The sequence below is a fragment of the Pygocentrus nattereri genome, chromosome 12 (assembly GCF_015220715.1).
Source record: "Pygocentrus nattereri isolate fPygNat1 chromosome 12, fPygNat1.pri, whole genome shotgun sequence".
NCBI lineage: Eukaryota > Metazoa > Chordata > Actinopteri > Characiformes > Serrasalmidae > Pygocentrus > Pygocentrus nattereri.
This window is the reverse complement of record NC_051222.1, coordinates 27,663,064-27,679,362: the sequence shown is the minus strand read 5'-3', so window position 1 is coordinate 27,679,362 and position 16,299 is coordinate 27,663,064. Positions and strand designations below refer to the sequence as shown.

At 39.5% G+C, this 16,299-nt stretch overlaps 1 protein-coding gene across 4 annotated transcripts in view; it reads right to left on the bottom strand.

Moving 5' to 3' along the window:
• Positions 1-16,299, bottom strand: part of itga6b (integrin, alpha 6b) — a 48,230-nt gene that overhangs the window by 20,214 nt on the left and 11,717 nt on the right. For all 4 annotated transcript variants that reach the window (XM_017721790.2, XM_017721793.2, XM_017721792.2 and 1 more), the window contains 5 exons: positions 5,124-5,251; positions 4,729-4,808; positions 3,939-4,200; positions 2,520-2,651; positions 592-802 (listed from right to left, as the gene is read on the bottom strand). In XM_017721790.2, coding sequence (XP_017577279.2) covers positions 592-802; positions 2,520-2,651; positions 3,939-4,200; positions 4,729-4,808; positions 5,124-5,251 — 813 coding nt within the window. The remainder of the gene's footprint in view (positions 1-591; positions 803-2,519; positions 2,652-3,938; positions 4,201-4,728; positions 4,809-5,123; positions 5,252-16,299) is intronic.

The following is a 16,299-nucleotide window of genomic DNA, read 5'->3' as shown; positions in this document are numbered from 1 at the left end:
ATTTGACACAAATGTTAGATCACAACAGCCAACATCTGGCACAGCCACAGCCTCTTCAGATTAGAAAGTAAACAAACTACTCAACTAGATTTTTTTATCTATCTTTAGATCAGCTTGTAAGAATGCACTTGGTAAGGTTGCGGCTGTTTCACTTATAAAGTCAGCAGCTTTCTAACTCAACCTTAAGGGTGGGCCAAAATTTACATTTTATAATACTTTTAAAGACATTTTCACAATACATGGTATTTACAACACATTTCTGAAGTTTCCTGATGTTTGCAAATAAGTTGGAACAGAAGAAAACAAGTACAATAAAATGTATCTCACATTTTGTAAAATTAATAAAAAACAGGCCGTTGTTAAGTGTTCAGGATTTACTGACGATATCCAAACTAGACTAACGCTGTTAGCCAAACACTCGTAATTATTTTAGGATGAATATTGTTGAATGTGGTTCTCGTGATATAAAAGAAAGCTAGCTAGTATAGCCTGAGTTCGTTTAATGGGGTTTAGTTTGGTACCCAAGGCCAAAATGTAAGCGCTGGTTATAAAACGAAATACATCCACACAATCTTTTAAAACTGGACTTACCCGTCTCCGTTTAAATCAAGCACTGCAAGGTCGTAGCCAAATGAGGAAGCTAGACCTTCTCCTTCCAGGATATATTCAGTGATCAGCTGGGGCAACTCAGCATCTTTCTTCAGCAAGACTACGGCTCCACTGTGATTGGCTCTAGGGGCTCCAGCAACCACAGTTAGCTGCCCCTTCTTAGTTAACATCTTTCCAGAATCAAGAGAGAATCCTGAAGAGAATCATTCAGAAGTTAGTCAGAAATTGTATCAACTAGTGTATAAACTAATATAAGAATGCTTGTTTGATCAAACACGCTATGACCGAATGCTAGTAATTAGCATTTCCATAATGCTAACCAGTGACTGCTAGCAGGAAATCATTATCATAAACTGAAAGATATGAAGTAAAAACATACTTGAAAGCATGTTACAATCTTCATCATATTTAAGGTAGAACTGCTGGTCTGACACTAACATAAATGCTATGGAGTGTTAGCATTACTGAATTAGCATTATAGTAGTAGCAACAGCAGCAACTGGTCTACATCCGGCACTCAACAGAAATAAAATGTAAAAGTTAATAATACTGTTACAGTCGTGGGCTGGAGGTTAGGGAACAAGCCTTGTGACCGGAAGGTTGCCGGTTTGATCCCCAGAGCCGACAGCCCATGACTGAGGTGTCCTTGAGCAAGACACCTAACCCCCAACTGCTCCCCGGGCGCTGCGGATTGGGCTGCCCACCGTTCACTCCCCCCTAGTGTGTTTGTGTGCTCACTAGAGTGTATGTGGTGTTTCACTTCATGGATGGGTTAAATGCAGAGGTGAATTTTCCCCGTTGTGGGACTAATAAGAGTTTCTTAATCAAATGCTTAGGCACTCCTGGTCAAACCACATTTTGTCTGTTTTCCAAGTGAAAGTATGTTAACACAGAGAATATACTATTCTTATACTATACTTATATACTAAGACACATTTAGGTACAGTCCCTGTAGATATATTTTTGGTTCTACAGCATATAACTGTATTTAAACTGTCTTCACCTACTGATAAAACACATAAATATGGGATGGAAGGGATTAGACGATTCATGCAAAATTGACACAGTAAAAATAGGGCGAGAGAGGTGGTTGGGGGTTTACAAACTTTTGCTTGCATACATTTTTCCAGCATGCACTAAATGAAATGCTTGCCTAGAACAATACACAAAATAATCACACATGAACTTAGATGTTCAAACAGTATAACTCAAATTATGCACTGTATATATTGTACAGTACCCCAGAAATATTGGTACTACTGGTAAAAATGCGCAAAACAGGCCTGAAATTGCTGCCCTGATAGTAGAAATGAAATTTATTTCATGATTTCATGGTCATTTTTTTCATATTTCATATTTTCAATTATTGTAACTTTAACTAAAGTTTGTTTTTGGTAAGAATGGTGTGCTTGTGTTCACCAGGAGTGTCAATATTTGGGGAAGGGACTGTATATGATTCTGTGGGATATGACTGGCATGAATGATGTCATCATCCAGAACGTCCCACAAACCTAAGTAGCTATCGCCCGTCACATCTTCCTCCACGGCAGCATCGACCTGAGACTCACAGGATGAGACTCATAGAGGAACTGATCAAGGTCGTTGCTAGACACGCTAGTCATAAACAGTACACCTAGAATCATATATACACAAATGATAAAGGATGAAGTAAATATTAACAGCACCTCAAACCCAAACCCAGGTCTGCTTTAACTGAAAAATAAATAAATAAACAAATAAATAAACAAAAAAAAACCACATAACACGCACATACTGAACTGCTCGAACACCCTGCTCATTAACGTCAGCTTTTCCATGGATTTCAATAAACCAAAAGAGAACACTGGGGTTTGTTTGTTTGGGGGCTGGGTTGACGAAAATGAACGAGATGTGATGAATGCTGGACCCACCTAAATAGCTGTTGGCTGGGACGGCAACTTCGTCCAGTTCTTCAGCAGTTTTGTATGTGACTTCATACGGCCCGTCGTCAAATATATTCATCTCCAACAGCGTACTGTTCCTCTGCTCCACCCTTACCACGCCTGAGGCCAAGCCCCCGCAAAGGGATCATGGCAGTGAGCAAAAAAAAGGATGCATGGACGGAGGGATGGAGCAAGTGCGGAGGTGAAAGGGTGGAGAAAGGGCAAAATAAACAAAAACATCAGATGTGCCAAAATGAAAATCACACGTTAATTAAATAAATAAACAAATTAAAAAACAGTTTTACCGTGATAGTTTGGTAAAAAAACCTAATCTACACAGTTCCTCCGCCCTTTCCCCACATGTAGTCCATCAGTCAAAACATGCTTGGTGTCTGCAGTATGTCTTCTCTAGTTTCGCGCAGGAGCTACAAGGCAAATGTAGCTAACAAGTAACAGGAGCTTATGTCTATCAGAATAGCTCTGTTTAAACTGCGTTCATGTCTAAATCACCACATACTTGCCTCGAACTGTTAAATCAAAATAAACTCCATGACTCTGAAAGATCAGTGGTGACCAGTCTAAATTAGATAGAAGACCGAAGTGTTCAGGTAGAGCAGTAAGGGGTCAGGAGCTTAAACAGGCTTGTGCTAGGCCATGTGGAGATTTGTATGTTAGCAGGAGGAGTTTAAAAAGGTGAAGCAGGACAGGTAACCAGTGTAACCGACAGAATTAGGGTGATAGGGGCTGATTTTTAAGACTTTCTGTATTGTTAGGTACTTTAGCCTTGTAGCTTCAAGGAAAAACTAAAGACATTTCAAGACATCTTGAGCTGGGCATGGAAAAGTGTGTAGATTTGGGTTTTCACTATCTGTTTAATGGCTGTTCCACAGGGTAATGAAACCTAGATGTGGTACATTGCGTTGGAATGGTGACTGTGGAACTGACTAATGCAACTTAAAATTTCATAACAAGTATACACTCACCAACCACTTTAGTATTTCATTTATTATGTATCCACACTCATTGTTTCATTTTCCAGGTACAGGTGCCTATGCATATTATTTCAAATCATTTTTCTTGTGTGTTTGCACTTGAAAAATGTCATATATTATTAGAATAAATAGGAATAAATACAGTAGAACGTCGCATGTATTTTGTCACAAAAAACTGTTGATCTCTTGTGAGATAGCTTGCAAAACAAAGTTTGGCCCCAGATCTCTCCTGGACGCCACCACATCAGTGCAAATACTACCTGCTAGAGCTACAAAGTTCGCCTGTGAAACAATGAGATATGATGTAGTGCATTTACTTGAGTGACCATGAGTTTATATTTAAGCACTGACCCACGCTAAAACACTTTACCACATCAAATCTTTGGTACCAGCTCACTCACACCTCTCCTCTTACCCTTCCAGTTAAAGGCTCCAGGTGCTCCAAATACCAGGTAATGGTAGTCTTTGGTGAAGGTGACGGACATGCCCTGCTGGCAGGAGCCGAAACGCTCATGGCCTCGAAGTCGGCCCTGGCAGAACTTCCAGTCTCCGCCTTCATCCATAGTGGTTTTGTCAATTTTCAGGTCCTGACTCAGCACATAGCAGCGGCCCGTGATGTCACGGGACTCCTGAGGGGAGTTGACGAAGTGGCGTCGCTGGTAACGGTGAGCGCATGTCTGTAGATGGTACACCCCAACCAGTGTTTACAAACAGATTGACGTACGACGACAAAACTATTTTTTGAACACGCACAATGAGTGTGTTTTACACACACTGCATGAATCAAATCAACAAAACTAGATTTGCATTTCCTTAAGAAAAAACAGAGAAAGACAAGAAAATGTCATAAAACGATATTTCTGAGCAATGAGTAGAATTCAGACGTAGTAAAACAGCAAAAAAGCAAGAAAGAAAGAAAGAATGAAATGAAGAGAGGAAACAGGAAAAGAAAGGAAAAAGGAAAGGAAAGAAAGAAGCGTGGAAAGAACAAAAATAAATAAAGAGAAAAATAGAAAAAAGAAGGAAGAACAGAAGACAAAGGAAGAAAAAGAATGAACAAATAGAAAGAAAGAACGAAGAGAGAAAAAGAAAGTAAACTGTTTGTCAAACACTCAAATTATTTCCTAAAGTAAACTGAAAGACTAACAGTGCGGCTGTTTATCTGAGTAACGTATGAATCGGGTTCACACTTTTAAAACACTGACCACAATCTTTCCTCCAGGTCCTTGACTCCGCACAGTCACTCCCATCCACTGGTTCAGCTTGTTCTCCTCCGACAGGTTCTCTACACACACAAACAGCAGAAATGTCAAATACGCAAAATATACGTTCCAAAGCAGGAAAGTATGGAAGCAACACTAACTTTGGAAAAATGACATTTTCACAAAAATATTCTGTAATATTTTATTAAAAACAGTCTTTTTTACTATAGCAGTGATGTTGTGTGACTGATTCTTCATTAGTTCAGCTCCTTGTGATTCTCCTCAATACGCTGTATATGCCAGTGCAAGAATAAGCACTGATTCTAATCCATTTTAACAGGTTTCATATATTTCAAAGGAGCTCAAACTTCAAGGCAGTAACATTTCAGGAACGTTACCGTCATTGTCGAAGTCGACTCGCTGGCAGTCAATGCTGGGAGAGTTTAAGTCACAGGTGTACAGCCCCCCTGTTGTCTGAGACTGCTGTCTGGACAATTTCTTCGCTTTGGGAGCACCAACCAACAGCCTGAAAGCAAAAGGTGTAGGAAGAAGAAATGGAAAACAATCAATGTAGGACATCTAGAACCTAAATCAATTAAGGATAATAATCAGGGCTGGATTCATGAAAGATTTCTCAAGAAAAAATTAGCTTAGGATCTTCATTGTTTTCATATGTAGGCAGCAGAATTTCACCCTGTACAATAAATGATGCGAGATTTGTATTAGTATTATTAACTGGTAATCTGGTTTAAATTTTAGAAAACAAGAACTGGAGGTGATGGTGGAAGAAACAGCCAACAGGACAAAAAATCCTTGGAAAACACGATAATTGTGGGGCGACAGACGAGGAAGGGCAGGAGCAGCAGATAAATTTAGATGCTCACCTTGTCAACTTTCAACGAGTGTGAGCCTGTTGTAAGGTTAGGAAACCATTTAAGAACATTATGTTTTCAAGAATGCCACCTCTTCTTACAATTATTCTTAAGAAAATAGTTAAGAAAGGAAAATTAAACCATTCTTAAAAAGTTATTTGAAGAATAACAATTTCTCCTAATTAAGTGAAGAAAAAAAACACACACTTTCTTTGTTAAGACACTTTCGTGAATCTGGCCCACAGACTGGATTCAGAGGCACCCTAACTTTTGCCTGGAGTGTCCAAATCACGATGTTTGTGGTGGGCCTGAGGGCAAAAATACAGCTTACTAGTAAAGATTTAAATCTACACTATATTTGTTACTTAAAGGCACAGACAAAACAACGACTACAATGGAAGCTACTTCTGTTCTTCATCTATGCAACATACTGCCAGTCTGTTAAATAGATAACAGTACCTCATACAGTGTCAGAAACCACATAACAAAGTCTACTTGAGATGACAGAGCAGCTCAACAGAGTTTGAGGCAAGTGTGATGAAATAATTAGGGCAGTGTAAGCTTCCATTACTTGTTAGCTAATGAAATCAGTAACTTTAAATGCTGCACTAAACTACTTCTACACAATGCTAACTCATTCAACAATGGTGCACTGTAATCCTGTTTCACTTGCTCCATGTTAGCCACAACTGTATGCGGACACCCCTTAGTGAGTTCAGGTGTTTCAGTCACACTCATTGCTAACAGGTGTTTAAATTAAAGCGCACAGCCATGTAATCTCTACAGACAAACACTGGCAGTGGAATGGGTCAGACTGAAGAGCTCAGTGACAATGTGCTACTGTCATAGGATGCCAGTTTGTGAAATTTCTGCCGTGCTCTGTCAACTCAAAGTGCTACTTTTGCGAAATGGAGCATCAAGGAGCAACAGCAGCTCAGCCACGAAGTGGTAGACCTTACAAGCACACAGAGCGATCGACTATCCTTTTGTAGCATCACTCACTACAGAGATCAAACCTGCCTCTCGAAGCAACATCAGCACAAGTACTGTGTGTCGGGAGCTTCGTGAAATGGGTTCCTATTACTGAACAGCTGTCCATCAGCCGAAGTTCACTATGCACAATGCCAAACGTTTGGAATGCTGTAAAGCATGTCACCACTGGACTCTGGAGCAGTGTAAACATGTTCTCTAGCGTGATGAATCAGGCTTAACTATCTGGCAGTCTGATGAACCAATCTGTGTTTGGTAGATGGCAGGACATGAGGAATCCTTCTAAAAGAGGCACCGACTGAAACAAGCTCAAGCCCTTAGCTCCAGTGAAGGATAATGTTAATGAAGACACTTGGATAATTATGTGCTTCCAACTTTGTGGCAACAGTTTGGGGAGGCTTTTTCCGTTCCAGCATGACTGCACCCCGTGCACAAAGCGAGCTCCACAGAAACATGGATTGAGGAGTTTGGTGTAGACAAACTCCAGTGGCCTGCACAGAGTCCTGACCTCAACCCCACCTTTAGGATTAACTGGGATGTACAGACTGCAGAGGAATACTTCTAAAAGAGGCACCGACTGAAACAAGTCACAGACGTTTTGTTTACACCACCAAAAGCCCCCAAGCTCATAACATGGCTGCCCAGCTTGCAAGCTGCAGCTACAGTATGCCACACATCACTCATCCCATTCTCTCATGCTTTTCAGAGGAGAAGCAACAGAGCCTTCCTTTTAGCTCTGCTCTGAAAAGAAAGGCAGTAGGACAGAGACGACCCCAGACACAAACCGGGCAGAGGCCATAGCTCTGGTTTCAGCGCATTTGTCTGACTGAAAGGCCCTTTTCTTCTTTTTGGATTGGCTGCTACGGTGATAACATTCATCCAAAACACTTCAGAGTTGGCTTCACAAGTTCTCTTTGTGGCCAAAAACAAAAAGTGCTCTCACTGGAGAAGACTACATTACCCAAAATGCAGCAGACAGGAGGCCTCAGGGCAGCATCAAAGAGATTAGCAACAAAACATGTCAGTTTCAGTGCTCTGTAGTTTTAGAGTCTCTGAAATTGATACATTCCAGACAGATGGGTACTCAAGCACAATGGTGTGGCTACAGAGGCAGTGATTATGGGATAAAATGACTTAATAACTAACTTTACAGACGAGTTCCACCACATATTTTCACATGCAGTACTGTGCAAAAGTCAGAGACCACCATTTGTTTATGTATAAACATATGTACAGTAAACAGCCATACTCCTGAGCATGAAGTCAAATATGAAGTCAATGCTCCCTTTGACTCCACTGACCTTTGATAGGATCCAAATATGGGGCTACACTGGTTTTGGTTTTTGAGATGTGTGGTCACTGAGGATAAGTCACACCGTCATGTCTAATAGTACAATGCCTTTCTTCAGTTAACAGCTTTTAACAACATTTTTTGTGTTAATAATGCTGATCCCTAATAATTCCATGTAATAAACATGCGTATATGTCCCCGATACATGGTCATTAGTGACTACTGGAATATAATTACACATTTTTTCAGTATTTTTTGTCCACCAAAAAAAACAACAACAACAATCAGACTGTTTATGTCTCAGTTTCTAATGGCAGTTAACTCTTTTACTTGCCTTTAAACTAGAGCCCATTATGTTACTACATGGTCAAAGGTCATCAGCGCTGGGTCCACAGGTTATAAACTACTGTGTCCAGTTCACAATAAACTATTTTTTCTTTTAATCTGCAACAAACCTAATCTCTACCACACTTTGGGGAAACATTCAGCAGGCCGCTCTCTTTCAGAGAGAAATACAGAGGGAAATGTTTGCTGGTCACATTTTCCAAAATACACAGTGAAGAAAGCCGTATGTGTCCCAGTGAGAGAGACAAGCATGTCTTTGTATTGTTAAACACATACTTGGCATTTGCTTCGGTCCAATTTGCACCGACAGTTTCCTACGATGAGCTTCCTCTGACTTACAATGTCACTTCACTTCAGAAGCTTTATACCAAATGTAATGACACCCATAGAACTTTTAACTGCAATTTATTTAAGTGTACAGGAAAAGCACGACATATTTCTATTTGTATGATTCATTTTGTAGGACAAGCTTACGTAATTTGAGAGCAAGGTAGTAAATGACAACATTACTATTAATCCCAATGTAACCTGGTGTTTCCATGGTCATATTTTCTCCTTTGCGCGCTCATTGGAATGTTGGACATATTTTTTTGGGTGCTTCTTGAAAGAGCACCACATAATAAAAAGGGAGCCAAGAGGTCTGAAGAACATGTAAGATGTTATTTCTTTTCTACATGAAAAAGCTCACGGATCACAGAGAAGCACATCACATATATCTTTTCCACTTTCACTGCAAAATGTAGGTTTTTTCACCAGGCAGAAAAAGTGAAAATAGTGAAAGGTCCCACTATACGTCACTCTTCAAGTATCACCTGGACTTCTGAGTTTTCCACTTGGAAAAAGGACAGCTAAGATCATTTGCATTACTTCATGTGATATGTGGCATTATGCTGCCTTCAGGACCAAGTCAGACCTGGAAAAGTTTTGACTTCCAAACAGGAAAAAAAATTCATTTGAATGGTCATCCAGCTCATAATTCCCACTCTGAAAGCTGGAATTTCATATGAGTTGTGAGTTGCTGTTTCCATGACATGATTTCAACACAGACCAAAAAGTAATAGTATGTTTTAAGCTCTTTAGCCAGACCTTTGTGTTTGTGTATGATATTGTGTGTTTGTAAGATGTAGCTAAACACAGGGATTCTTGGAAAACTGCAAGCTTATGTTGTTTTGTGCAATTTTTGATCAAACTGTGAGCTTACATGTGCTACTTAATGTGATCTTAATACTGCTAAATGTTCTTATCTCAAACAGGTGAAGCGATGTGAATGCTTAGAGGCAGGAAGTAGGACGTGCCATTATTGAAAAGTCTAAGTGCCCAGTTTTCATGAATGCAGCATTATTTCTCTTCAAAGCCATTGGTGCATTTCTAACCTAACATACGATTATGATTTAGACTTCCATCGATTATGATAAACATGACAATCGAGATAAAATGATGATTGTGCTGCATCCCGATTCGAAACACTGCTCTCGCTTTGTCTTCTGTTATAAATCCAACACATCCTGTTCCTTTACAGCAGTGCGCTTTCACCCCTCCTTAAAAGCCCAAACTCACTCTCAGCCAGGCTGTGGCATGTTTAGGTCAGCTCGAGCCAAGATGATGGAAAGAGAGCCTTCGGTCAACAAGAAAGGTAAAACCAATTTCGATGTTTGGAAACACTTTGGTTTCAAGAAGCCCGATGAGCAACAACAACAAATACTGTGCAAATTTGTTACACGGTGGTGTCTGCACCACAAGGCACTAAGACAAATTTGTTTACTCACCTGAAATTCAATCTTTGAAAGTTTTTTGATGTTTCCAATGTCAGAGTAAATAATCATGATTATGACTATTTACACAGTAGTGAAATGTAGATAACAAAATAAATGCATCAAGTTTTTTTCTGCAACATTTTTTAAAATGCACTCAACTCATGGGCCTACTTGTAACTCACTCATGTTTAGCAGGCTGAAGATTATCCACAAGGGGTCGCCATTAGGTCTTAATTAGCTTTAGACGCTTCATATGTGCTTCACAACAGCGGCAGTGCTGTTAAGTTTAAAAGAAGTGAATATGATTATAATCAATTCTAACACTCCACAATTGACTCCACCTTCAATGCGTATATCACATGTGGCTTATTACTTTGATTAAACTAGGATAAAATACTCCAAAGTTTAATATATCTATGATTAATACTCGCAATAAACAACTCCTTCACATGCAATGCTGATAACAGTTGGCTATTGATGACATAATCCTCTATCAAATGACAGATCTGGGGTCACTTTAGGTCTCCTTAAAATCTTCCTCTTCTGCTCCTCATGACATTTCATAAAACTGACTGATCTGATCAACAGCCGAAGGCATCATTCCATGTCTTTCATGTTTCTCCCAGAAGGCTGTGCTACGACCCTGATAATGAATTCTAGCTAATAGTTTATGCATATCTATTACTAACTGCACCGCAGGCAAGAGGATTCAGAGGATTTCACAGAGATCTGCTGTTCAGGTTAAGGCCCGAGGCAGGATTAGCTGTCTTTTTTCTGACAACCTAATTTACAAGGAAAGACCTTAGAGATCATGTGTCACTTAGTAGCAGGTGACATGCCAAAATAAGGACGTTTGAGATGTATTTGTCTCTGGAAAACATTAACAATGTTTCGAACAAAAGGATTTTACCAAATAAGCTAATTTCATTTTCATAATGTGGGTCCATTGCATTTTTTATTAAGCACTTCCTGACGTACATGGCAGACGTTTACACTACAGGACATAAAACAGATCAGTACAAGAAAGAAAGAAAGAAAGAAAGAAAGAAAATAAGTGTGCTCTTCAACAAAGGAGTCAGAAATGAAAATTAGAAGTAACTGATGTTAAGGAAATAAAATTAATTATTTACTAATTTAAATGATTAATTATTAATTAAATTGAATAAATTAATTAAAAGTAAAAAGAATAAAAGTGAGGGAAAGTAGAAAGAAAAAGAAAATAATTGTGCTACAACTATCTGATGCTAAAGGAAATAAACATAAATTGCAAGAAAGAAAGAAAGAAAGAAAGAAAGTAAGAAAGATAGAAAGAAAGAAAGAAAGAAAGAAAGAAAGAAAGAAAGAAAGAAAGAAAGAAAGAAAGAAAGAAATTGCTTAAATTGTGAAGTTAGAAAAACATGAAATTAATAGTAACCGTTGCTAAAATCAAAACAAATAATTGTAACAAAAAAAGAAAGAAAGAAAGAAATGCAGGAAGACAGGAAGAGAAGAAGGGTGCTCTTCAGTGGAAGGCTGGGCCTGAGGCGGCTGGAGACAGTAGTCATCCATCACCCACAGAGACACACGCACATTACAGCCCGACACTCTGAACAATCTGCCTCATCAGTGAACCATGCAGAGCCTCCAAATGAACCAGCACAACAACTAACGTCCCTGATTCTGAGTGGAAACTGAGTCACACACAACTGGACAGACCACTGAGAACATCTACAGCTTCACCCAGAGAAGCTGGACTTTTTGACAGCTGAGAAGCAGCTTCTGTGCGCTGACCAGGGGGTTCTGATAGACAGGCCTACTTTCAAAGAAAGAGATTCAAGCTCATCCACAGATTCACCCTGTGTCCAGACAATCACGGAGGCATCTGACCAAAACAAGCACCTACTGTTCAGTGTCTATGTTTAGCTGTATTCACTGAGACCGGAGAATCACGAGACGCTGATTAAGCTGTACAGTACAGTACACTTCGAGTGATCAATGCAGAGAGAGGATCAAAGGAAAGGAGGACAGGATAAAGTGATAAAAGAGCAGAAGTTGAAAGAGGTAATAATGCTGAAGAGAAGGAGAAAAAGGCGGTGGATTTGGGCGGTATATACACTGATATGTCATTTCTGAGCCATTAACAATAATCAGAAAGTAACAAACGGCACTTTTATATTTACATTCGCTGTTACAGCTGCTATGAGAACAATTCACACCTCTCCATAAAGATGGCTGTGCCAAAGTAAAACAGACATAACAACTGCAGCTTTTTCATCATTTCAAAATAGCTGCCACAACAAAAAGGCACTTAAAAACACTATATGTTGACCTTCTTGCTCATCTGACAAGACAAAAATCCCGTTCACTTCATGCAAATACACTCCACCAACATTACTGAAGTACAAACATGCACAGCCTCCGGAACAGGCAGAGACTGCATTTTATGGCTGGTGTGAAAAATGGCCATGCACTGAATACAGAAACGTAACTAGAGGAACTATTTACATGACCCACCAAGCTTTCTGAAGGCATTCTTAGATCTGATAATTGCCAGAGAATTTGATTTAAAAAGAGGAACACACTGTACTGAATATTATTATTATCATCGACTATAATCAATTCTATCATTTCAAAATACATGCAGCTCAATCACCTTCAGATTAATGGATCACTTTTACATCCCACCAAAGCAGTTATTCCAGCAGGGACATGTGGAATTGCAGTCTTGCATTAACCACCATGTTTTTGTATCTTTTATGTTATCGCATAACATCGATAAGATCTTCTCTCTTTCATGTGTCTAAGCACCTGCTACTTGACAAACACAATGAGGCTGGACCAATGCCAAATCTGTGCAACACTTGCTCCATTTCGCCCCTAAAGGATCAAGCTTGATCTCAAACATCAAGTCATTCAACTGTGCTGTTCCATTTGACTTTTTGGTTGTAAACAATTTCACTTTAAGTAAGATGTTTGCGTTTGTTAAGCAATGTGGTGTAAAACTTATATCAAACTTATACAATCAAACTTTTTTCTTCACAAAAAATGGCACAAAAATGGCTTACAACTGGTACAGAACACTGTTCTAAATTACTTTAAGAAACTCTACTGTATTGCTAAGGCAGACCTGCAGTTCTGCAGTTGTTTCCAGCTAAAAACTTAACAATCTCATAACTTCAGTGTATTTTAGAGCTCCACAGTTTGAACACTGCGAGTTGAGATGTATTTCTATGCAGTTATAAAGTTAACATGAGCTAGAAATCATTACAGAGGCACCAAAATCTCAGTTACCAAAAACTTTCATCCAAAAATGGTGAAAATCTTTGGCAAAACTGCCTTTTTGTTGTGGCTGTTGTGGCTGAAATTATGAAAAAAGCTTCAGTTGTTATGTCCATTTCATCTCAGCACAGCCGTCTCCAGCTATCTGGAGAGATGTGAATTGTTCTCGTAGCAGCTGGTTCCCACCCCTCGTTGCTCGCTAGCAGCTCAACAGTCACAGAGAACCAACAAAAATGTAATAAGTATTAACAAGAAATAAGAAAATAAGTAATAATAAGAAATAAGAAAATGCATCATATGAAAATTAGTTATAAAAAATTCTGTTTGTTTGCTTCACTTTTCCACACTGGTCAGTGAAAATGTCTGGAAGTGTGGAACTGATTCATGGATTCATCTACAAGGGACTTCAGGCATTTGTGATCACTATTCCTGCAAGTACAAAGAGTGATTAAAATTCCAAGGAACATCCTATCACCCCGACCCCGGTTGAAAACATGACATCCCATTCAATTCATAGAATAACACCAGAAGCAGAAAGGAAAGTCCCTGAAACAACACTAAGGGCATCTGTAGCTTCAGTATTTAAAATGACTGATGTCAACGAAGCTGAAGAGTGAAGTATAACTAAACAAAAAAAGAATTCCTTGCCTTGGATGAGCAGACATTCTCAGTTATCAAGGACATTTGATTTCATTTGCACATAATGTAGCCTACATACTACACCCATTAATAATTAGTAACCTTTTGTAAGATGTTGTTTTATTAATTATCATCTTTTTTTTATTTTTGGCTTTGGTTTTTCAGTTGAATTGTTCAGAATTTCCGTTTCAGCCAAGAATTTTCATTTTGGTGCATTTCTAGAAATCATACAGCATTTTTCCTCTGGACCATAACACATTTCTGAATGAAACATAGTGACAGGAGGGGTCGCTTCAACCCAAGTTGGCTCCTCAACTTTCTAAAACGTTTGGAAATGTGAAGGACAGCTTTGACCCTCTGGGAGGGAATGGGGGGTGGGCACAAAAATGTCTGAAATCAATACTGCTCTGTCACCTTAACATGCTGCACAGCCTCCCAGCCCAAATATAATAAAGGCCTTCTGTCAGCAAATTCTGAGTGAAAATGCATTCATTCCAAAGTAATTTGCCACAATCAGCAGTTTCACGTCACAGAGTAAATAAATTTAAATTGTAAACTTCATAAGTTCAACTTTGGTAGAAACGTGATTGGTAGTATTGTTTTAGTGTTGGGCAAAAGTGATAAAATACTGATCAAACATGAATTTTGCTATGAATCATGAAACATGAATCATGCTTGGTATGAAGGGAAATTTAGTTCGTTGTTAGTTAAAGGATCATTAAAATTCAATCTGTTGGTACTTTTCACTACATTGCAGTGTGAAAATTTATTTGAATATATTTATTGAATATTTTTGTCTTAGGACACAGTGGCGTGGTGGGTAGCGCTGTCGCCTCATAGCGAGGAGGGCCTGGGTTCGATTCCCCGGCCGGGTGACAGGGGTTCTCTCTGTGTGGAGTTTGCATGTTCTCCCCGTGTCTTCATGGGTTTCCTCCAGGTTCTCCGGTTTGCTCCCACAGTCCAAAGACATGTGGTCAGGCCAATTGGATGTGCTAAATTGCCCCTGGGTGTGAGTGTCTGTCTGTCTGTCTGCCCTGCGATGGACTGGCGACCTGTGCAGGGTGTATCCTGCCTTCCGCCGATAACTGCTGGGATAGGCTCCAGCACCCCCCTGCAACCCTGACGGAAAAGCAGCTTGGAATATGGATGGACTTCACTCATTCCTCGCAGCTGTTGCAAATAGATGCAGTTTATGTCCTACGAAAGTCTTTGGGAAATCATTTCTATGCTGTGTCTTGCTTTAGAAAAAGATTTCTTGAAAGTGTCGAAACTTGATTGATTTTAAAGAACATCAGCCACAGTGATCTCTAAATCATGGTCACAGGGTCCTAGTTAGCATTCATTTTATTTATATGTCTTGAAATTGCGGCCTGTTGAAGGTGCATGGAAGAGTAAATTATAACTGCCACACAGCATGTATCTTAGTGCACCACAGAATACTATAGCACTGACGCATCCCAGCAAACTGGCCAAGACAGCAGCCACTAAGGCGCTACTAGCAGCCTAGAACTGGGTCTTTTATCATGCAAATGATTTTTTAAGAGTTCATGGTTCTATACAGAACCATTTTCTTTACTAAAGAACCCTTGAAGAACCATCTTTTCAAAGTGTGTAGTACAGTAGTTGAGGTAGGACTGCACGATATGGACAAAATGCTATATTAACACAAAATGTTTAATAAATACATTAAAATAATCTTACACATTTCACACAGTGCTTGCAGCTGTTGCAAACAGATGCAGATCTAAGTCCTATGAAATGACAATGATTGATTTTAAACAACATCAGTCAGCATTAGGCCACAGTGATCTCTAAATCATGGTGAATGGTCCTACTTAGCATTCATTTTATTTTTTATCTTGAAATATGCAGAAGTAATTTATGATTGCCACACAGCATGCATCTTACCCGCGCACCACAGAATACTATAGCACTGATGCATCCTAGCAAACCGGCCAAGACAGCAGTCGCTAAGGCGCTACTAGCAGCCTAGCACTGGGTCTTTGAGAGGTGAAAGCGTGTCATGGTTCACATTACTGACTGACTGTGGATGACTTACGGCTCCAGATGTGCTTCATTCCTTTCAAAAGCTCCAGGCTTAAACACACACACAGACACACAGACATAAAGGGCTAACGTACTAGCTAGAATGCTAACATAACCCAACCACAGGCCTTAAACAATGGCGGTTTGAGTCATAGCCATAAGCAATGGAAACACTATATCACACAGAATGGTAGTAATGGATTCACAGGGCCAATGGAGAAAATATCCTGATCTTAAGGTCTGTTGTCCGCTAACCTTGTAAAGGTAGCACTCAAAGAGTAACGCCCGCCTAGTTTCAGATATCTCAACCCCCCACCCTTTGAAAAATATTCAGAAATGTGAAGGACATACTGACCCTCTGAGAAGGAATGGAGGTAGG